Here is a 24,825-nt window from a genome sequence, read left to right as displayed (position 1 = left end):
GGCAGTGTACCATTTATGTTGCGACAGTGAAGGCCGACGGTGTTTCATTTGTGACTATCTCCATTCGCCGCTGTCATGTGAACAAAAGTACATGTAATTTCGAATTTAGTTCTTAATGGCAGCAAAGTGGCGCCGAAATTAATTTCTTTCTCGACTTGACGGAAAAGGCCCAGGGTATTCCTAATGGCTTTTTTCGTGTTGCAAACAACGCATAATTCGGCAGAGAGGATAAAAACAAGTTTCTTGGAACCATAATGAGATGATAATATAACGGGTGCTTTATCAAATAGAAGATAGAGATGATTTTAAAAAAGTGCATTTATTCCGTTTTGTATTTAAGACTAAAGTGTATTATTTCAACTGAAACTGAAATCTAGAAAGGACCATCAACAATTTCATAGATGGACACAGATCCGGAACCATTGCTTACAACGTAGACAAGGGTCTTGTTGACTGGACTGTTTGCAGATGATACGATCCTGAAATGTTACAAGGTACAATGTCAAAAGGTTAATTCAGAAAATTTATATCTTTAGTTGTACATCGTAAGTCTAATACATCGTTTATAAATGACAGTTCTTTTATTATCTCGACAGTGTTCAGAATCTTTAAGTAACAGTTATCCATTTCTGTGTTAGTCGCAGTATGGAATCTTTTTTTTTTTTCAGAACGGTAGTTTTCAGCTATTTTGCAAATCTCAATTATCATTGAAAATGACGGCCGCCAATTATCATGAAAGATTTGGTTTCTGCTTAGGCAGTGTCAGATCGTTGCAAAATGATGTTTTCTGCAAATATTAGCTGAAAATTACATTTCTTGCGAGAATTTCGAAAATAATAAGCAAGTTTTATTTACGTGCTGGATGCCAAAGTCTTCATTACCGGATATGATACTCAAAATTTGAAGAAAGCTCAACGCTGTAAATCTAGAATTAAATGCTCTGAAAAATGTCTACTTTTCAATGGAATTCTGCAACAATTTAATTTTCACATATAATTTTTGATCGAGTTATTTTGTTTTAAATTAAGTTGCCATGAAAATCAAACTTACTGAGAATCAGTTCTCAGGAAATGTTATTTTATGTCAGTAAGTGTTAGGTTTGTTCAGATTTGCTACGATATTTGTAAATACAGAGAAGCGATGCAATCATAAAGACAGGATGCAAGATTCTGAAACCAGGAATTCTGTACATGTAGGTTTATTTTTGGTCAATTTCGGTACGTTTAATAAAATCTTCAGTGTTCATATACGTTTTAACACCAAAAGAAAAAAACACCTGAATCGACCAACACGTTCACCTTTTAAAGTTATGCTATTTACATGCGAGTTAAACATTTGAAATGCATCGTTTTTGCTTAGTTCGTTGTAAGACCACGGTTTGTCTTTATTAAGTACATCATTTAAAAAATAATAATAAATGAAATTTTTCTTGAATCACTCTTCCAGATAGTCAATTTCGAGCAACAATTCCAAGGCCTACTTGTTTTGGTTGGAATCCAGAGTTTAGAGATCTTGTTTTCTAGTTTTCTTTGTACATTTATCGATTTTCTATACTTATTCACCAATTTAATATCTTCCATTTCATTTCCTTTTCACGAGGTCTTTGGGTTTTAGAATGAATTCTGCCGTAGTCATTGACACTGGAAAGAATCAATGTTAAATGTGCCACTTAAATAGTTTTAAAGCATATCAAAGTACTCTAACACTGTGATGTTTTTTGCCAATTTTTTTTTTATATCATTGTGTATACTGGTAATAGTGATGACTGCGTGACTATAAATAAACGTAACTTCAGCTTTACCCAATGTCTGAGATGTATGCATCCCCAGCCGTGTTCGTGTTGTACAGGTCATTCCAGGGGATGTCAAAGTTTCCAGACCGGGCCATACTTTGGAAGATTGGGACAGGAGAGGCACCAGTAGTGTTGATAGTGTAAAGAAACAGGGTTCCTGTGGTCTCACTTCCAACCACGAGGTAAATAACTCCGTTCTCGTCTAACACATCCAGGGCATTGATCTTCGGTCCCTTTTTTCATAAAAAATGTTACAAAAATGAGATCGTCGTAATGTGAAGAGAGCGTCCACAAGGCATATTTCTCTTTACCCTCACCTACTCATCTTGCTGATTTCTTAATTTAATGTCCGTCGAGTGGTCGATAAAATGAAAGGTGAAAGTTGGACGTATAAGATAAATAATCGAAATAAAATTAGATAGAAACGTATGTATCGTTTTCAAACTGACATCTTTATTTTTAATTAAAAAAAAGAGCTCGAATCACAATTATTTAGTTTAAATCGATTGTACAAAAGTTTTATATATTGTCCATAACGTAAAGACACATGTAGAAACCAGTCCTTTGATGATCAATCTGTGAAAGAATCCAGACATTTGATGATCGATCTCATTAAGGTTAAGGACACGTGTAAAACAAGTCCTTTGATGATCGATCTCATTAAGGTGAAGGACACGTGTAAAACAAGTCATTTGATGATCGATCTCATTAAGGTGACAGAAACCAGTAGAAACCAGTTCTTTGATGATCGATATGAAACACGTTTTCTTTTACATCATATGGATTCGAATCTACATCTATTCTTATTCAACCAGATTATTTCGTTGTTTTATGAGATCCCCGCGAAAAAATATTTAGCGAATATTTCACTAAACCACGACTTCAAGGTCTTGTTAAACGAGACTGGTCTAAATTTCACCAAAACGAGTGCCTTACTTGAACAAAGCGTATTAAGCACATGTATTAACCAGTCTTAGTCAACGTGATCACACAAATACGTACTTCTGTGGAGTGTAGCCATTCCACAATTTTGTAATATCACGTGCATTATTTCACCTTCTTTAACGTACCATTTGGTCTGATGTGGTGTCTTTAAGCATTTCTGGAGACTCGAATGTGGATACTTTACAATCTGTGTTGAAAACCTCATGGTGGTACTGTTCAGTGAATCTCTCAATCTCGTCTTCGCTGTCGAAAACAGTAGTCAGGAGATTATCAGAAGCTCTTACTCGGAATATCGAAAAGCCACGGCCTCCAAAGCTGTCAAATTCCTCAAACTTCCCACTGAAAATATTCTTTCCGTCGACCAGGCTTATCATCAATCGACCTGATTGTAAATGTACAGGTATAGAGGGTCACATGTATAAGCTACTAAATGTTTTACGAAAATCATGCTTATAATTGTATATTTGTTAGATAGTACTGATTCGGAAAAACATCATATGGCACTGAACGTATACAATGAAAGTATCCACATATAAGTTTTGATTCGCTATCATACATGTTGAGTAGCACATATGTAAAAGGCATGTGTTTCAGAGAATGTTAAACATACGAACCGACGCATATATTAAACCGGACACATCCAAAACTGGTTTATCAAAATATGCAAATTAAATGAAAACACTTGCATGCGAAACTTTTTATTGGTCTAATATCTATATTTTAAACGCGTTTTCCCACATTTCTTATATGTGACTAACCTATGCTGTACATATGTGGTACTCAGCAAACGTTTTACATGGGGGTGGGGGTGGACACATATGTAACGTGTTTCACGTGTGTGAGGTGACATGTATTTGACATGTGTTTCACATATGGGAGTAGACACGTGTGTAACATGTATTATACATATCACGAAACGTACGAAGCAACTTCTCCTGTGGGTGTGTTTCAATCCAACTAATTGTGGTAATCAAACAAAGGATCATGCTTTTAGCTGTGTCACTGTCAATCGGATTCAGATAATTTAAATGCTTCCAGTTTTATCATTTCCAGATCGGATCATATGCAAAATCCAATTTTATTCGCAAATCATACCAACAATTTATTGTTTAAATAAAATATTATTTGATTTTAATATAAATGTGTGACTTCTAAGGAAGAAAAATAATTTTCGTTCATAATTGTTATATTATATAATTAAATTATAATTAAACAGAACCCATGGTGCTGATAGTGCCATAGTAGAAAGTCTCAATATTATAATCTTTAGGCTGCATGTGAATTTCTTCCACCTGAATGGCGTTTTACTTTTATTACACAAATTATTTTATAAACATGTTTAAACCAGCTGATTTATCACTTTTTAACTAAATATGTAGAATATGCATGATGTAGATGTGGATACTCAAAAAACGTGGAACACATCGCGATGTGTTCCACGGTACTAGCGACCAACAAATATGTTTTTTTATTTCCATCCGTCAATAGCTTAATAAATACCTTGTTTTGATTTATAGCAAAATAACACCATGTTATATCGATTATATTATTTGAAAAAAAAAAGAATCATCTTGAGTTCAAAGAAAATAAAATCTCTCAGCTCCCAAAAAAATCGCATTAGCCTCCATCGAACTTGAAATGTACAGTACCTTATTGTAGACGAATTTGATATGTTAATGGTAATGGTTGTACAAGATGTAATCCGAAACTGTAAATAAAGTGGGATGATTAATTTTACACTACAGCTAACACCCTGTGAAAGATATTGTGCTGACATTGGAGAGTTTATTCATGAAAACAGGAAGTGTTGATACTGAAGCATGCAGTTCACTAGCTACACTATTGATATACTAGGAAGGGTAACTTTTAGTGGGATGCCAATATCCGGGCAAGATATAAACCAGAGATAGCCAGTAAACGTAAAACACACTTACTTAACAAACGATAACAATATTGAGTTGACATGAGAATTACGTAAAATTCAAACAGAAAATAGCTGTTTTCCTAAACATCTTAGGTGACTCTCAGTTTTACAAGGAATGCGCGAGTGAATCAATAAAATGTTGTGGGTTTTTTTCCTTTCAATTCGAATTTTTTCCCAAAGGTTGGATTTGGCCCGAATATCTTTCACAACCTTCCATTTGGCCACCACGCTGGCATACTTTACACATGTCAAACATGTGATTAAAATATTTGAAATATAATTATATGTGAAATGTTCAGAGTTAATTTCTGACAAATACAACTGTTTTCTAAAATAAAGAAAATAATTTTCGGGGGAAATATTATGTCTTGAAATATTATGCTGTTCAAATCATTACATTCGTTAGAAAATTAATTTGGAACTTCCGTTCTTTCCGTACTGATGAAAACTACTGAAGTACCGGTACAGTGAAAAAGTACTGTGGTACATACCACCGGAAGAAGAAAAAAAATATTAAACTGGTATAGCGGTAAAACCACACACCTCTAGTAGTATGCTTCAATATTTAAGTTCATGATTCTGTTCTAAGTGTACTCATAGCAAGCAGTTATAGCAGAAATGACATATTTTTATATCTTCGTAATCAGTCTCATTCAAATTGACTCTCACTTGACTTCAAGAGATCAAAGAAACCAAAATAATCCCTCTTGGCGAAGATCTCTTGAGCTCGAGACATAGTAAGATTGAAAGTGAGTTTTCCTAAATTCCTTTATAATTTCCACATTATCACGGCAATAACTCTAGAAGCTGAAAAGTGTGGAGTATTCAAAATTTAATTTTTAATCCCTTTTGACTAGTTGTTTCTATAATGCTAAATTAGAGACGCTAAAGTTTCTTTTGATTAAAATAACTTGTGTTTCAAGTTGTATTGACCTTGCTTTTCTGCTTGTTCAAGCTTCTATTAAAAGAAAATGTAACTTTCATGCGCAAAACAAGTGCCTGAAGTGAAACAGTGCTAGCTAACAAACTATATTGTAATCAAAGAAGCTAATCGTTGTGGTTGCTGTCACATGTTTCAGAGGTACTACGATGGTCAGACTATTTTCATATGCTTCTTCTAGGTATTCATTCACTGTTGTACATACCTAGGCGGGCATCGTTGTTAACTTCATCTCTGAATGTAACACCTGTCAACGCTGTGTCAAGATTATTGACTGAAAAAAAAACAATAAATCTTTTAAAAAATGACTACACTAATACAGAAACATTACACAGTAAGCACGGAAGCCATAGTGAAACACCATAACTACTGGTCTGACATTACCGTTTTAAATAAAGAAATTGAGAGTTAAGGATCATTCAATGGCCCAGTGATTACTGTTCAGTGATCCATATATATATATATATATATATATATATATATATATATATATATATATATATATATATATATATATATAGAGAGAGAGAGAGAGAGAGAGAGAGAGAGAGAGAGAGAGTCATCTACTACACATTAAAAGAAGCATATAGTGAAAAAGAAATCTTAAACCATACAGGTGTTTTTTGAGAGAATATATCGTAGAACTAATGCGATTTGATTTGGATTTTTTAACGTAACTTTAACAATTTTTCAGTCATATCGCTACGATGTCTACAGTGTGTCAGTTTATAGTGATGTCTGGCACTGGGGCATCATGCCACAGACATGTAGCATGATGTCCCACCCAGTTACATTATCCTGACACCAAGCCGACCAGTCCTAACACTAACCTTTTAATGCTGTGCGCCAAGCGAAGCAGTTGTTAGTACCATTTTTATAAGTCTTTGGTATGACTCGGTCGGTGATCGAACTCACGACCTCCCGCATCCGAGGCGGACGCTTTAACCACTAGACCACCGGAGCGGTCTAGAAGAGAAGCTGCAAAGGATGCAATAATTAAATCGATATAGGAATTAACGGAGAGGGTATCGTGTAGATTGGTCAGTGACCAATAGGGAGGAGAACATAGTAGAGACCTAAACTGATTATTTTGGCCCAAAAGGCTAAAGGGCCCAAAATCTCAAGCTCGATAATTCAAAATCGATAAGGCAAAGCTGCAGAGATCCTAAAAATTCCATGATTGTAATATCTTTTAACAATTTAAGTCGATTATCAAAAATTCCTGATTTTATATTGAGCCTGAGTTACTGCTTCAGAGTTTAGAGAATATGGTCCCAGACTGGTTGAAGTCGTACCTTGAGTTCTGGCGAATGCTGCATCTGTCCAGGTAAATCCGTGAACGGCAGTTGTGTATGAACGGATAGAACCCTCGTTAGCAGTAATCAGGTAGTAAGCACTGCCCACTCTCAACGTCTTGACAACATCTGGCTGTAGAATGCCGTACAGGTGGGAATAGTCAGCCAAATGAACACCTTGGAGCGAAAAAACAACTTGATTTTATACAAATTTCAGTTAAGCTGAGAGATGAGGAGTTCTTACATGTTCTCCTTATTTACTGTTTCGCCATGCACCAACAACATTCGAGTCAAATAAATTCCATTTACACAACTCCTTTTTCTTGCCTGAATCATTTATGACTGTATAGACTAGTCGACAAAACATTGTATTGGAGGTCAAATTGCCTCTTGACTGTGTGTGTGTGTGTGTGTGTGTGTGTGTGTGTGTGTGCAAAATAAGTCCAGCTTTATCTTTGAAGATACAATGTAAGAGGATTTTCTTTTTTCTTAATAAATTCTTGCCGCTGAATGTATCGGAAAAACATTTATTACTTTTCGTCTAATTTTGGTACAGTCATAAAGTTAAAAATTACAGACAGCTCATATAAAAAAATAATTACGTTTTTTTTTTATGAAATGAATCTATAATAATTTCGCCTCATTCGGCACCTCAAAGAGTTAATAAATTCTCAAAAGATCAAATATTTGTTATACACGTGTAAAGAACGACAACAGTATATGGATGAATTCTGTTCTATAAGTTTGCGTGATAGTGGAGATCGTGCTCATGAAAATTCTTCTTAATAAAGTGACATGTTTACTAAAAACATCTATAAAGTGGACACACTATGTAAATGACCTAAAACCCACGTGCACAGAATCGAAGTTTGACGTGATAATTGTGAGCGCCCCCACATCTGCGTGGTTTCAAAGGTTTAACTGTAAAGACTGGAATTGTGGTATAGAATACACATGTTGGCGGTAGTCACATTGTATCTCACGCTACTAATCTTGGTTCTTACAAATATGCGTGGCCGCTTGTGAAAAAAACAACAACATGCAAAAGAACCCAGTTACCGCCATCCCGATCACTGGCGTCGAGAGTCAATCCAGCCCATGCCTTTTTGGGGAGAGCCTGCACACTAGTGATCACGCCCGTGCTGATGGTCAAAGCGGCAATGGCACTGTTTTCCTGCAAAATGTTGTACAAAATTTCATTGTAACACTGTTGCCTAGGCAATATGCTTTATACTAATACGAGACAGAGGTAATATTTCACTAAATTCGTCATGCATTAGGATGAATGGCGTGAAATTATAATTGTTGTTTTCAACTGTGTAACTTTAACATTAAAACTGAGCTGTCTAATTTAAATTAGTATGTACCTCCAAAATGACTTGCATTGTTACTTTGATTAACGGTATCATTGTAGTCTGAGGAAAGTTGCTTACCCGACATTGTTTGGGAAATGTGTTCCAATGATTCCATGGCATTTTGGAGAGGTTTATTAAAATATATACATGTGAGTATTCTAAATTACCTATAATTTATTGTAATCGTATTTATAAGCCATTGTCCCATGTTTAAGCACGGTTTAAATCCATTGACTCATATCTTCATGTGTGCAAATTAACTATTTAAATCAAGGGCAACTTAATGGTGTAGGTTAAATTTAATTTGGATTAGTGATGGATAATACAATGACATTCATCGTAGGATAGGTCATCTTCTAAAACGTGATCACCTCATATTGCACCAAAGAAGACAATTCCTAGTGTTTGTTATCTTCCACCCTTCTCCGAATCAGTTAGAAGAAATCACTCTATGGGATCATCTTTTCGACACAGAAAAGTTTCGTACACTAAAAACACTGTTTTGGAAGGGTATTCATACTGTAATGGGAGGATACTCGTACATTATTGGGAAGGTATTCGTAGATTATTTGAAGGTTACTAATTTTCTTGGACGCAAACCTGGAGAGTAATATAAGCTGTTCTGCCATCTGGGCTGAATGTGACATATTCCGGTTCCAGATCCTGAGACAAAGTAGGATAGTTGGCCTGTAGATCCGGAACAAATCGACCCGGATATCGAATATCAGTTCTGGAATGGAGCCGAAGTCATCCAAGTATAATAACCGTATTCAAACTCACAAAATGATACATCAAGATGATATAGATCAACCAAAATGAGCAGGCTGGTTTAAAGTTTTTCTGTTCAAATATTTGATTAAGTATATAAAATGGCTTACAAAATGTACACGATATCAAATTTAGTGCACAATACCATATTATATAAACGTTATGAGATACCTTGTACAGATTTAAGATAAATAGTTTATTTTATATATAGTTATTCAAATAGGTACCGCTTATGTTTGTTTTAGATGAGTAAATAATTGAAATATTCAAATGTTATTTTTCAAACGTTAACTCCAGTGGATCTTATAATCACAGAGTTCAAACTATTTGCAAAAACTCAGTTTTCAAAGCAAACTACATTTTTTATGCATGTTTCACGTCCTAAATTATAAATTTATCTAATAGAATTATCTTAATTTAAATTTTTATATCCATGTTCCTACATTATATTTCAGGCTTGGCCGATCTTTTTGTCTAGAACCTTCTCCTGGCAAAACCTGGAAAAATGCCATCTACCGTCCACTTTATTTCATTAACCATTTTGTACATTATTCTAAAAATAAAACTTTAATATCACCTGGTGTTAAATTGATGAAAGTCGGCTACTTGTACAGATGGGTTTCCTGTCTTTGGAGATCTGATTATTGAAACAGACCCCTCGGGGTCGAAGTATTTGTCAGTCAAGTTCTTCCCAGGACGCCCTTCGTTCAGCACAATCAGGGAACTGCAGTCGGGGGTGTACTTCAGCATGTCGGGATTAGCGCCGACTATCCGCAGAAAAATATTTAGAATTGTTTTAATTTACTTGAACTTACTCTGGAGAAAGGCTGTCTCTTCAAGACAAAGGGTTGTTGCTAATGTATCTGTGGTTAATTTATGCCGTGCAGATATTAATGTATCTCCTATTATGTACTGGAATTTATTTGTACATCTGTTTCGCAGGGTCATTTTTTTTTTCGTGATAAATATTCAATGTCAAACTTATGCATCCATTAATTGCTCAGACTGCAAACCGTTTATTCTTATAATCTCTTTTTTGAACAGTAAAACATTCTCGATGCTGCACTACATATTCTCTCTCTCTCTTTAAATTGGCCCATCGTGGAATCGTGTGACGCACTAAAGTTAATATTCCCGAACAAACCTGTAGTAGCCTACCGGAGACCATAAAACCTCAAAGACATCCTGGTCTGGGCGAAGCTAACGCCAATCACTAACCAAGACCACACTAGTCAATCTGGTCCCTGTGGCGATAAAAGGTGCAAAACCTGCCAACATATGAAAGAAGCCAGGACTTTTTCTAGCACAGTGACTAGAGAACAACTGATCATACAAAGATCAAACAAAACGTGCAAATCAGAGAATGTAATTTATCTCATCACATGTAAGATCTGTTGCATCCAGTATGTCGGAGAAACTGAAAAACTACACAAAAGGATCAACCTTCATAGATATGATAGGATGACAAAGAAGCTGTACAGGAGCCAGTCGCAGAACACTTCTTCTCCCATAGCCACACTTTCAGTGATATAACACTTATATCAATTGATTACAAGCCCAAATGGAGTTCCGAAACGAGGAAAGAAAAGGAATCTTAATGGATACGCGACCTTAGAACATTGAAACCAAGCGGTTTAAGCCAAGAAGACTAGAAAAAGACAGCCATTCACAAATAAAATTACCTTTTTGCAGCCGGCATATTCTCTTTTCAATAATTCTCTTAATTTACTTATTAGTCACCCAATAACCTATAATTACAACTATAACAATGAAATATCCGGGATGTAATTTGCGCATACATAAATTTACATACAATAACAGATAGCTTCATCCACAAAACTAGGAAAATAGATCAAACATAAATATAGATTAGCAAGTACTTAGCCAACCATAAACCTTAAAAAAATCATTATTTTTATAGGGCACCACAATCCTACAACATGAAATTAAGGACACTAACATCTTTTCCTACCGCAAGGTGACCGCAGATTATCTGTAGTACAACAAACTCAACTGCACTAAGGCACAGCCTCTCCTCGAGGCACTAAAAACAATTAGAACACCTGGATAAGACCCCAAAAACCAGAATATATAAGGTGGTCTAAAAAGCCCAAGACCATCAGCCCCCGCTGCACAATTCGGCAAAGTCCATCAAGACAGGAAAACTATAACCCCAAAATTAATACCTATAAGGTGGTCCAAACCCCAAGGACCATCAGGCCGGCTTCACAATGCGGCAACCAAATACCTAGCGAAACTAGTTAGGACCCTAAACTTAAGAATATATGAGGGGATCCAAACCCCTAGGACCATCAGGCCCAGCTGTACAAAGCGGCGCACCATCAAGCCTAGCAAGGTTTCAATAACCATACACAAATGGGTGAACCCAAACCAAGAACCACCCCACCCAAATCAGACTCAATAGATAAAGTTTAAATAACCCTGCAGACTATCGCTAGGCGATCACTGGTGCGGTACTATCATAAAAGAAAAAACGGCACAGAATATATCTCCAAAAATCCGTCAAGACGACAATTCATTAACTTTTTGGCAAGGGAGTCAAAAAAATTATACCCTGGATAAACCAAGGTGCCTTCCTAGTGAGCAGGCTACTCCCTGACCGAACCTTCCTCCTCGCCACCGCCGGACATTAAAGTAAGAAATGTGCAGAGCACATATTAAATACATGAAAGGAGAGGCACTTTTTCCTCTCTTCATGAACAATTAATTAACCCTCCACATGGGAATAAAAGCCTAGGTGTCCCGATGTGACCTCATATGGGCGACCAATCGCTATTGGCGTCACATACTGCTTGGTTGACACTTAGCGCAGCTAATGCAGACTGAATTGCTACCTTTAACTCGAGTGTGTGCTGGGTCTATCCCCACACGAGTATAGCCTTACATTCAGGTCGCTAGGGTCTATGAAGCCAGTCATATTGACCCAAGACCTGACTGCTCAATTAAATAGTGCCTTTTATGCATAGTAATGCCTGGGGAATGAGGTTCTAATTCCTTCAACCGGGATCAATTAAATAGTCCGCTTATGGACATTAACCAGACGTACATGCCCGTATGGGCGAAAACGTCTATAATTTAAATGATGATGATGCAACAAGTCATAGTCATGTAAAGTTTTACAAGAACAAAGGTTTGTCTGTTTTATTTGTTTGTCTTGTCTATGCTTTGTATTTGCTTTGAAAAAGACTCATTAAGAGTCGAAAGCGCTTAGGCTAGCTAGATACTAGTTTTGCACTGTTCGTAGTCAGTGTGTATATATATATATATATATATATATATATATATATATATATATATATATATATATATATATATATATATATATGTATATGTTGTTATAGGGTTTAACGCCATTTTTCAGCACAAGATAGGCTATACATGGCGTCCAGTATTAATGGTGTGTATATATATATATATATATATATATATATATATATATATATATATATATATATATATATATATATATATATATATATATATATATATGTGTGTGTGTGTGTGTGTGTGTGTGTGTGTGTGTTTTTATGTGTTTATGTGTCTGTGTAAGTGTATTTGATCTATCAGCAACGTAAGCATTTTACCCCGTCATAATGTTACTTTCGATTGCATTATCACAATTACCATCGATAAGGAAGAAGCAACGCTGTTGTTTTTATTGGCGCGAATGCGATCTCGGTATAGTAAGTTGAAATTCAAAGTGGTTGTAAAACTTACTTTTTAGAATTCTATCTATGTACGCTCTTTTAAATTGTCCAAAATTCAAATCAAAGCCAGATCCGTGCAATACTTGATGTGATAAAAGAATCAGTGTGTTGTTCAGGCGAGTAAAACTTCGGCATTTTTCTGTTTCAATTTAATGACAGTAAATTGTAAAATAATACTCATTAGAGTCTAAAACATTAACATATATCGATTTACGTAAACAATTTGGCAAGAAAGGACTGTAAGATCCAATACGTATAATGATGTCATAAATCCATTTTTTAAATTTCATATTGATATTTAATATTGAAAATGATCTTCAAACTATCATAATATTGCTTTACACATTCCCATCAGACTTGGGACTTAACTGCGTGTGGGTGGTGACGTCATAGCATGGTTTCTTGAGACTGTAAAACTTGATTGCAGTGGTAATGACGATATGCATGTACATAAGACAAGCCTCCATGCTGATATGCATGTCCACAATACAAGTCCCCATGTTGAAAAGCGTGTACACAAGACAATTCCCCATGTTGATATGCATGCACATAAGACAGGTCCCCATGCTGATATGCAAGTACACAAGACAATCTCTATGCTGATATGCATGCACATAAGACGAATCCCTATGCTGATATGCATGTACACAAGATAAGTCCCTATGTTGGCATGCATGTACACAAGACAAGTCTCCATTCTGATATGTATATGCACACGACATGTCTTCATGCTGATATGCATGCGCATAAGACAAATCCCTATGCTGATATGCATGAACACAAGACAAGTCCCCATATTGATATGCATGCACATAAGACAAGTCCTCATGCTGATATGCATGTACACACGACAAGTCTCCATGCTGATATGCTTGCACACAAGACAAATCCCTATGCCGATATGCACGTACACAAGATATGTCTACATGCTGAAATGCATGTACGCAAGACAAGTTCCTATGTTGGTATGCATGTACACAATACAAGTCTCCATGCGGATATGCATGTACACAAGACACGTCTCCGTGCTGATATGCATGTACACAAAACACGTCTCCATGCTAATATACATGTATTCAAGACAGGTCTCCATGCTGATATGCATGTGCAAAAGCAAAGCCTTCATGCTGATAGGCAAGATAAGTCGCTATGTTGTTATACATGTACACAATACGAGTCTCCATGCTGATATGCATGTACACAAAACACGTTTCCATGCTAATATGCACGTATTCAAGACAAGTCTCCATACTGATATGCATGTACACAAAACAAGTCTCCATGCTGATAGGTATGTACACAAAACACGTCTCCATCCTGATATGCATACGCATAAGACAAGTCCCATGCTGACATGCATGTACACAAGATAAGTCAATATGCTGATATGCATGTACACAAGACATCTCTATTCTGGTATGAATGTACGCATGACAAGTCCTCATGCTGATATGTATTTTCACAAGATAAGCCTCCATGCTGATATGTATAGACACAAGACTTATCTCCATACTGATGTATTTGTACACAAGACAAGTCTCCATGCTGATACGCGTGTACATAAGACAAGTCTCCAAACTGATAAGCATGTACACAAGACAAGTCAATATGCTGATATACATGTACACAAGACAAGTCAATATCCTGATGTGTATGCACACAAGTCTCCAAGCTGGTGTGGTCGATGCGGTCGATTTTCTTGTTGTAATGATGCATGCAGTGTATAAAGAATCCTTTGATATCTTTCCAAAGATCGGATATTTTTCATGATGAATTTATAAGCAATCCTGAACGTGCAAAAGATAACTAATGAATCTCTACAAAATATTTGTATCAAGAGTGGCATGCCCCTGTAGTTATATTTTCTAAAGGGACAGTTTATTATAGTAATTCATTTTGAAGAGTACATGCAAACTTTTCCGAGAAATGTATACCTGCTAATGATCAAGTTTAGAACTTCGAGTTACAGGCCTTCCATTGAAACTGGTCAAAGGAAAAACTTGCCACTTATGGAAATAAAATGTGATTATTGCAATGGAAATCGTAATGGGGTAAGAGTGCCGTTATTTATTATTTGTCCTCTTTTTGCCCTGCTGCAGTTATGTACTCAATATTGTAAAACTCGAAAAAGCTATTTTCTATACATAATTGCCCAATTCTTTATAGTCTATCAAAATTTGTCACAATTATACACTATCTAAATATAGATTTGTGTTTATACTATGCATTACCGATGCAATTTGTTGGTTACTCTTATACACTCCACGAGTGTCATTCCTGAATGCCAGTTGCATTGGCATCTTACATCTGATTGCGCACAATGAGTGTTACATAACTTTTTTCACACTTTTACTAAAGCTACTTATAAAAAAAATACCGTAAACATTCTTCTTTTCTAATGATGATACTTGAACTATTGCATTGCTTACATTCGGATCAACCCCGCCATGCCAACTTGTAAATCAGTGTATTTTTTGTAATGTCATGCAGTTGTGGTGCTTTCGCATGCAACCTTTATGTAGCCTGCGAGATTTGCCATAAATAAAGATTTGTTCTGTTCTGTACTACTGTATAGATGAAAGTACTCGTTATTGTTTTCACAAACCTGTCATGATACCATCGAATACTAAAGTGGTGGACGATCTGTCGTATGCATGGTAAAAGTAAACATGTCCCTCGTTGGCCTCAAATGGGGGTGGTGCGGAGAGCGACACCGCTATTTCGTCACCACAGTAGTCCACATCTCTGGGTACTCCATCTCCCACAGCAAACTGGTGGGTCAAGACAACCTTTGGGTTGCTAGGATTAGTGATGTCAATAACATGAAGAAGATGCGAGTCATCGCCTGTGAATAAAGTACAGGATGGCGTTATTTGATATCCATAATATAGTCTCAAATCTATCTATCTATCTATCTATCTATCTACCTGTCTGTCTATCTATCTATCTACCTATCTACCTGTCTGTCTGTCCATCTATATATATATATATATATATATATATATATATATATATATATATATATATATATATATATATATATATATATATATATCACTCTTTGTATGTCTGCATTTAAATTACAGTTTAACCCTCGAGATGAACTGATTTTTGGGGTTTCCAAGGTGCCTCGTTTTTTTCTATTTTCCTCTTTTTGAACGAACTTCAATTAAACCAGTGAAGTGGTCTTCATATATGACAAAAGACATGCCATTGATTTCTGTAACGATTTTGTCGGAAGTAAATGGAGTAGGTTACATAATCAGATATCGTATAGCTGGATGAAACTATTTACATCTTTTGTTGAAAGAGTTTTACGTTGAAGGGCAAATCAAGTGGTCTATAAGGTACACGGTACTGGCTGTGGGAACTCAAACAGGCTAAAGTTTAAAATTGCATATAAACGATTGCTAAACGAAAATATGTGCGAGGAATCAAATGATGTGATCAGTCATGTCTCTTTAAACATTTCTGTTATGTGCGATCCGTGAGCAATTTTTCAGTTTATACAGAATATTGTCATCACATTAGGTAGACGTAGACTAGCTTTGATAGTTTATTAATTGTGCCTTCACTAACGGACAGTTACTTCTTACTTACCTAAAACATAGAGGATGTGGCGTTTGGGATCATAGGCACTCTCTTCTGCTGTTCCCCCAAACAGCTTGTACTGACCGCCGGCGGTTAGACTGTATGGAAGCTTTAGGTAGGACAATTGCTGTAGTCTAAGGACGGCTATGCATGGCGATAAAGTCAGGAGGAAAACCCAAATCGTGAAGGAACCCATTTCGTTAATGCTGAATAAAAAGCAATCAATGACGCAGATATTGAATCTTGACAATTATCGCCTGAAAATGTTATTGTATTACCTACTTATTAGCGTTCTTTAGCCTTGGATGTAAATGGCGTCATTTTAGCGATTTTTGTTTTTTAAATTTAATTTTTTTTATCAATACGTGTTCTATAATACTTTATAAGACATCATTTATGTTTTGTATCAATTGCATATATTTTTTGCTTTTAGATATTTACACCTTTTTTCTTTGATCAAAAAGATTTTGGTATCAGAGAACTTAACATTCCAGTCGACTTGGTAATTTTGTAAACTTATATTTAGAGTCGGTGATATCTGTGAAAATTGGACTGCGGTTGTTTGTTAAGGTAAAATACACCAATATTTGCAACGCTTTCACCTTCCAAATGTCTGAAGACGAAGATATGGCGTAGCGGTAAAGTCTTTACTGGCTGTAGCTCTCTGAATTAGGTTATGACCTTAAGTCCGGGTCCATTTTTAGAAAAATCTAGTACTGTGTGCATGGAATGTCAAAAGCAATCAAACATTGGAAATGTATATAATGCGGTGTACTGGACGAAAGTATTTCTTTTTCTTATTTTATTGAATTTAAGTCATTATGACATCATTTTGAACCACACCCATTATTAGCCTTACTTTTATCATAAAGTCACAGTAAATTATTGTTTTTAGCCATCACAATTTACATGTAGTTAAATCACATAAATTGGACGTTTTAATATAATTTTAAGGACTTCTTTACATGTTGCATGAAAACATAGCTGAGTCTATATACACGATTTGATGATTTATTTTCTATATATTAGCTTTATATAGTTATTTGTTATCTGTACAATATCGGATATTTGTGTTCTACTTAATACGTAAAACTCGTTCCAGTCAAAAGAGTTCATCGCCATTACATTGCTTGTGTTACGTAATCATGCTGTATCTATGTAGTAGAGTCCTTTTCTCAGTCAAAGCTATACGCACCGCGTCAACTGTGTTTAGCACATACATCCAATATCCTAAAAAAAAATTAGTTTTAAAATATATTTGAACGTTTCACCGGTTTTCTTATTGCTGAGATTGTTTAAGCCCATTTTTCGACGCCTGCCGTACGTTCAGATTGTAAAAAATCATCATGCAAAGGGGTGTTGGTGTTCTTTAATTACAGTAGTTAAGGTTTTTCACGATGCATGTTCACTTTGATAGCCGAGAGCAATATTCATTTCGGTCAGCTTTACTTTCATATACGTTACTCTGTGCCTTAATACTTGCTAGAGAGTATAGAAAGAACATGACAATATTAAGATTGTTTCATTTCTAAGGCAACACAGACTTTCTTGAAGTAAACTAAATAAAGCATTTAAATGGGGTATTTTTGGGATTGCAATTACAATCTATTCTAGTCCAACTCAGTAGAGAATGAATAAATATTTAAAAACACTCCTCAAAGGGAATACATGCATAAGTTTTTAAAATAAGGCTTTAGTGAACGCATATATCAACGAACATAAGAGCTATGAGGAAAATTATTCAGAAAGACGTACAGAGTCTTTTTCGTGTCGATTCATGCCAGATTTTCACACGCAAGTCAGTGTTAAACATAAACATAAGCGAAAAGTTAGTCATGCTTAATGGAAATATACACACCATTTAAACAATTTTGCAAAACAAAACAAGAGCAGTTTTAACTGTAGTGTCGTTGACTGTCAGACCAAAAGCCATATTGCTAGGCAGCTTGGATTCCTCTTGTGACGTCACAAGCTCGCGCATACGTATCAGACTGTTTAACAAAAAGAGTTTCTCTGCTTTCTCCGTGGAAGTTGGTGCCAATCAAATAGCTATATTTCTAATTTGTTTCCTTAATTTGGATTGTCTGGTGGTTTTACCAAGGTGTGTTTCCTATTTCAGACATTGATATTACGAAAGGGGCTGAAAACCTCATTATAGAATCACAGTAACTAAGGGCATTAGGAATTATATTACAATATAGCACAAATATCTCAAGGGCTGCAATGGCATTACCCTCGCCCCCCACCCCATGGTGTTTGGGTCTCTGAATACACTCGGGAATTCTTCACTGATATTGATGTGGCTTTAGAAAGGACTTCGGTATTTATTTCTGGTGCTAATGGTCGCATGGGGTTTGGTCCACTGATTGACAAATTCTAAAACATTGAAAATATTGCTCATTTATAAATGTTCACAGTAGTGACAACACTTTCATCTGGGGCTATTTCCTTGGAAATAAAGGGCTTCTCTTCGCATAATACAGTAATTAATGATAAACATATACTAGTTCTAAAAATTTCATAACCAAGGGTATGTCTCATTCACAGAATGGGACAGATTCAAACAGATAGCGCCACATGCAGGCAACTCCCACAAACATTCTATACCAGACTTGACAGATCTTACTAAGAATATCGTCTTTTGGCATGCTCTCTACCAAATTAAACGTACAGCATTCACTAGACAGCTGTACAGCATTCACTAGACAGCTGTACAGCATTCACTAGACCGCTGTTGTTGTTTGTTTCAGTTTATTCCGCTCTAACTATGCACTTCAGCAATCATGGCCCGTCTCGACAGATCACCTTGTTAAATTTATAGCAATCTTTGTATAAAGCTTGCAGCCTCCGCCGGTTTTCCTTACGTGAATGATCTTGTTTGCCAACATGATGCAAATACACGAGTTGGCAACGGTAAATGTTTCTTGATAACAACAAGTTTGCAGAGAGACTAAAATGTAGAGACAAGAGGAGAGACATGCGTGCCCTTCAAACCTCTGACCTTTTAAACAGGACAGTATTTGCCTTGATTGTCATACAGCATACAAATCTGCATTATTTGCTGCTGGTTATTTTCTTCCTTTGTTTTTGTCTTTCTTAGGGTAAATGAATAATTATCCCTGCCTCACGAACCACATACATGGCCTATTTGTTATCTCAGTAAACACCAGCTGCCGACCGATGTATATACAAATGAATGACTTCTAGACTGCCCTAAACGGTTTGACACCATCCGAGTTTTATATGCAGTGCACATTGGTTCTTCTTTATGATTTCCTTAACGCAACACCATTTATCGATACGATAAAGATGCCCAGAAATATTACAGTTATTCATTCAATTCCATTTATTTCCCTTCATATGCTTCTAGTCTGCACAAGTTCTCAAGCGAGCTTATAATTTGTAGGGGAAAAATAGGGTGTGGGTATAGAACCAGACCGTTTTCCATTAGGGTAGCGAATGAGGAATCGTTGCCATACGATGCCATAAAAATATGTGGTACATGGAAACCTAGTACACATATTGGTTATATTCTCATTCTTGTTTCGGATACAAAGTAAGTAAATGGACTTCATAAAAGACTTACAATTTGTCCATATTCGGACTTGTCGTACTTACTACTCAGACCGAAGTAAAATGGTCTGATATTCCGCCAGATTTGTATTGGCATAATACCAAAAGCCCTAAAATGCTTGATGAAGTCACGAAACGTACACATGCATTTATAAGGGCTTTTGTCATTCTGTCAGAAGGTTACATAATACGACATCCAACCATTGCATTTGGTGAAACGGCATTCTTCCGTTATGATGATATTAATAGGTCCTATATTTACCTAATCACTATTCAAAGTCCCTTGGCAATATTTCTGAATAGTACAAGAACAATTCTTCCCCCTTTCTGGTATTCTGGTGGTAATTGGTATACTTGCAACCCTGTGCTGTATGAAATAGACTTATACAATCATTGATTAGTGTGATCCTAAGATTCGACTGTGAATCATTGAATTCAGCTGGCTCATACATGCATTTATCTCTAACGAGTATTTATAAGGATAGAAGGAGTTATTTTGAAGAAGATAAAACCGGTTCTGCTCGTGTTACCATAGCGACCCACTCTACATCCGGTACCAGAGGAGAGTTTAACTGCCCATGTAAGACTTAACACAGAATAGACGAGGAGACATATTGTTAAGCGGGTATGATTAATCAGTTGGGAACCAAATTTAATCATATTTAATCTGTGTAGCCCGGGCTGACTGGTTATGTTTGTCACCAAAAGGATGATGGCAAATCTTATTACATTAAAGTGTATGTTACCGTTTCGTCTCCTTGGATCTATCAAACGTGCGATTTCGTATTGAGCTGTAGCCAATACATACGACTATTTGCTTTTATTTTACTATTTTTGAGTTTATTAGTGATAAATTACTTGTCCATATTCAAAATCTCAAATGGAGGACGACATTGAAAAGGAGACCGTACCATCTACATCAAGGCATGTTTGAAATCTATGGAAGGTATGGAAAATTATCTTGCACCTCTGTCAAATCATTGCCACAACACTCAGTCTGATTGATCCAATTCATCAAACCACAACTTATTAACTGAGGTTTCAGTTAATGATTTTCAAGGTTTCTAAGCAGTGGCGTGACGATGGGGTGCGGACCGCACCGGGTGACATCATCAGAGGAGGTGACACCAAAATGACTGTAATAAAAAAAATTGTGCAGGAAGGAGGTCCATGGGATGACACCATGAGTTACTGCACTGGGTGACACCAACCCTAGTGACGCCACTGTTTCTACGTGTATTATGTCATTGAAACTGACCAAAAAGGTTTGGAAATAAATTATTGTATCTTTAGGCATACACGGTCTTTGACAATCAGACGCACTCTTACAACGCGCTGAAGTGCAGCAACTTTGCTTTGATAATCGTGCGCAGCCAAAACTAATTTTGTAACAATTACGCACAAATTAATTTTCTTTTCTAAAGGGTGAATACTAGTATCCCCCTGCTTTGCGGACGTTTATGTTGTTGATGTTTTCTGTGTTGTTTTTCTTTGTATAAATCTGAAAAACAAAATAGCGCTAGCGACCATTTTATGAGTCTTCTTTTCAACCCTTTTCTTCTCTTTGAATGGTTCATCAAAATTGATAAAAAATTTGCTGTTTTTGTGAAAGCAAAAAGTAGAAATCTTAAAGTACCCGTCGAAACATTTTAAACAACGCAGGAAACTGGCTACATCCGTACAAGCATAGCCTGGGCAACTGTATCAAAACATATGTCATCAATATTTGTGGATAAATTCTATAGCTCTTTTGCAGGCAGGACTATGCTGGAAACATGATCTGCGTGTTCTAACTAGCTGACCCAGATGTTTGTATCTGTCTATGATAAGTTGTAGAATTCTCAAGCTGAAAATGAACCTGGGTCACCCTCTAAAGGTGTCCTAATCTTCGGCAGGCTGGTAACATTAAACCAGTGTTTATAGGTCATTAAGGGTTGTTTACGTGTAGTATAGATCATTTTAACGAGTTTATAAAGTGCAATTTTATGAAATAAAATATTGATATGGTAATTTGTGTTATGACTGCGTTTTTGTGTGCATTTCATATATTACATTTGAATAATGAACAGATTGGGTCACATCATGCCTAAATCAAGCTCAGAGAATGAAAAGTTTCAAACATATTGCTGCATTAATTCTAATATTTAAATATCATGATTATCTTTTTATGATAATTGTCTTTTATATACTGAAATTTAGTTTTCTTTATCTTTCTCCTTATATGGAAACTTACTAGCTTATTTCCAACTCAAAGATTTCTCTTGCCTGCAACCCTCAGACGATCGATAAACGGTCTGAAATTCGAACAAAAATTTAGGGCCACGGCAGTAGATTTTTTTTCGAAGTTTTATTATTGTATCAACCAGTCACACTGTGGAAATATGCTGTGTTTAAAAGAAAGTACATAGTACTGGAATATTTATTTTTGTTTATAATGAAAAGATATTTTGAGTTGGTTTTTAATCTCTTTGTACTGGAAAGCGCCCCTGTCACTCAGATCGCTGTTTTTTTCTCAGAAAGAAATAACGTGTTTAGCGAAATAAGAAAAGTTTCAGATAAACGATTAATCTAGGTAGATTACTATGATTATATACAGATTTTCTACAGATTATCTTACAAACTTATGCATTCTTTACCACCTACTTTTACTCACCTTGTTTCAGTAGCGGTTCCTTGTATCCAGACTAATTACTGACTATGCATGAAGGAAAGGTCTTTTGAAGATTTCTTATCTAGTCGTGTCTTGGAGGTCAAATACATGGCTTTACGTGATAAGCACGTGTTATAAAAATAGCGTGATACGATATCCTTGTCATAGTTTATCCGAATTATGTCAGAATAGACCTTCGACGAAATTGCAATCGTTTAGCTACTGTAATAATTCAAGTTCAGAAAAAAATGTTTTAATCTGTAACATATACGTTAAGATTTGATGTCCTGTTTATACTGAAACAAATTACATACCGCCTTGTACAAATCAGTTTTCCCAAAACAGAGATCCGTACCAGAAACCGCACCATCGTTAAATATTTGACTTTGTGCAGTTGTTTTGCTGTATTAAGTTACAAATTGTTTCTTATATTGACTGTTACTTTTTAACCCTACTAATTTAAAAAAAAATTACGGCACAGACTCTAAAACAGGGGTGGGCAAATTATTGCCTGCGAGCCGGATCCGGCCCGTGACCTGGTTTTATCGCGTTAATATTCATCATACGTTGTGGCTTTAAAAATCACTTATGGGGCCAGCGCTCTGTAGATAGTTGCCCATGCCTTATCTAGAAAGATTTAGTTCATACTTATTACCTCCGGTTCAGTGTAGAATGTAGTCCCAATCTATTTTAGAGAATTTTCCTTTCTCGTTTTCGTGGTGATACAAGTGTTACATTAGTCATTCTAGACTTTGATAAATCTAACTTTTTTTTTTTTAGTATGAAAAGTATTATGTTGTTGTCTGTGTGTATTTCGGCTACAGTGCACAGTTTATAATGGGGCATTGATGTTGATCCGCAAGTGAAATCTGTGACCCATTCTACGGTGCTTTGTTTACAGTCGAGCCTCGCAAAAAGCTGCCGGATAAACTATAGCAAGAACTTCACCGTGAGTATATCTTTGAAGGTATTTTAGATTAATATATGTGTTTAGGACTTGGAAACAGTGTAAAGTTCAGCACTAAGAAAGAGATAAAGAGACCAGATAGGGTGCAGATGGAGCATTAATCATGCGGTACCCGGTATTGACATGTATTAATGTCATAGTACAAAATAATAGGTCAACTTTTGCTGGCCAGAGTCCACACATTTATTGATTTGTTTATAATTTGCACACAAAAATAAATTTTAGTGGTCAAAAAGGTTGGATATTAACAAGCATTAGTATTAATTAATAAGGCGAATTTACATTATTTAACATTTTACTCTTTGGTTTGAACATTACTGTTTTAGAACGATAGGAGATAAGAAAAATAAATCGTTGAAAATAAAAACTTCTAAAATTTAATCAATTTCATCCAAATACGAGTGCTGTCCACAATTTCGTATAATGATACAGATTTCGGTCCCTTGCTTGCTTTGTATGTTTATATCGTATCCTTATTTGAGATGATTACATACTTTTTGTAAATATATGTAACCAGTGAACGACACTCCTTCTAACACCAATGATGGCATAGTAAATGATGTCCATTCGTCCTGCTTTAGTAGACAGTAACTTTCATCCACCTCTTAAGGTAACGAGTGTTGGTTTTCTGAATTTCTGATTCTTAATATTGCACATGTGTATTCACATAAGATATAAATAATCAATTAATTGGTTTCAGAGTGACCAGTTGCAGAATAACAATAGCTTAGACACAATGAATAAATACATGGACAAAGAAAAAAGGTATCAGTCAATACCGATATAACATGAATTATTTCCCAATAATTTTTAAGAATCACTGTGTCGTAGAAATTTGTAAAGGTACTTTTATTCATGAATATATGCAAGTTCTGAATATTTTGCAAGAACTGTTTTCGCTTCTTTGAACCTGTCAAAAATGTATTGCCGAATTATAGGCAAATTAACGTTTCATGAAATGAGAACCAGCAGCTGTACCTGTAGCACGCCTGACATTTGCAGATATACATGTGACGTAACATAGATAAATGACACTGACGTAAAAATATTTATTGGTTACTGCATTTATATGGGAAAATATGACACAATAAATTCAGTCGATCATAAACAGAAAGCAGAATTGGGTTGGATTAAGAGAAAAACAAAATCCATCCATTACAGAACAACTTGAAAACTTTTAAATGCGCATTCATTCAAAATATGAATCTAAATTTCAATTTTAGGTAGACCAAAACAATAATTTTTTTAACTAATGTCGAGCGCTCGACTAAGTTCAAAGGTCACTAGGCGGTACAAC

The 24,825-nt window shown here is 35.7% G+C and overlaps 1 protein-coding gene across 3 annotated transcripts; it reads right to left on the bottom strand.

The window, feature by feature from the left end:
- Positions 1-300: 300 nt before the first annotated feature.
- LOC149770867 (mesenchyme-specific cell surface glycoprotein-like) lies at positions 301-22,695 on the bottom strand. Of its 3 annotated transcripts, XM_089949017.1 has the most exons (12): positions 22,565-22,627; positions 22,145-22,205; positions 16,348-16,544; positions 15,353-15,592; positions 9,597-9,786; positions 8,852-8,981; positions 7,956-8,070; positions 6,897-7,073; positions 5,807-5,875; positions 2,863-3,119; positions 1,802-2,025; positions 301-479 (listed from the first exon to the last, which is right to left on the bottom strand). In XM_089949017.1, the coding sequence occupies exons 3-12, from the start codon at positions 16,532-16,534 to the stop codon at positions 374-376; spliced, it is 1,695 nt and encodes a 564-aa protein (XP_089805143.1). In that variant the 5' UTR covers positions 16,535-16,544; positions 22,145-22,205; positions 22,565-22,627; the 3' UTR covers positions 301-373. The 3 variants fall into 3 exon arrangements, with proteins under 3 accessions (XP_089805143.1, XP_089805142.1, XP_089805144.1); XM_089949016.1 differs by lacking the exon at positions 22,145-22,205 and having other exon boundaries at positions 22,565-22,695; XM_089949018.1 differs by lacking the exon at positions 22,145-22,205 and having other exon boundaries at positions 22,555-22,635.
- Positions 22,696-24,825: the final 2,130 nt, after the last annotated feature.

The sequence above is a fragment of the Sinohyriopsis cumingii genome, unplaced genomic scaffold (assembly GCF_028554795.1).
Source record: "Sinohyriopsis cumingii isolate HCF-2022 unplaced genomic scaffold, ASM2855479v2 utg002232l, whole genome shotgun sequence".
Classification (NCBI taxonomy): domain Eukaryota; kingdom Metazoa; phylum Mollusca; class Bivalvia; order Unionida; family Unionidae; genus Sinohyriopsis; species Sinohyriopsis cumingii.
This window is presented reverse-complemented; position numbering and strand designations above follow the sequence as displayed.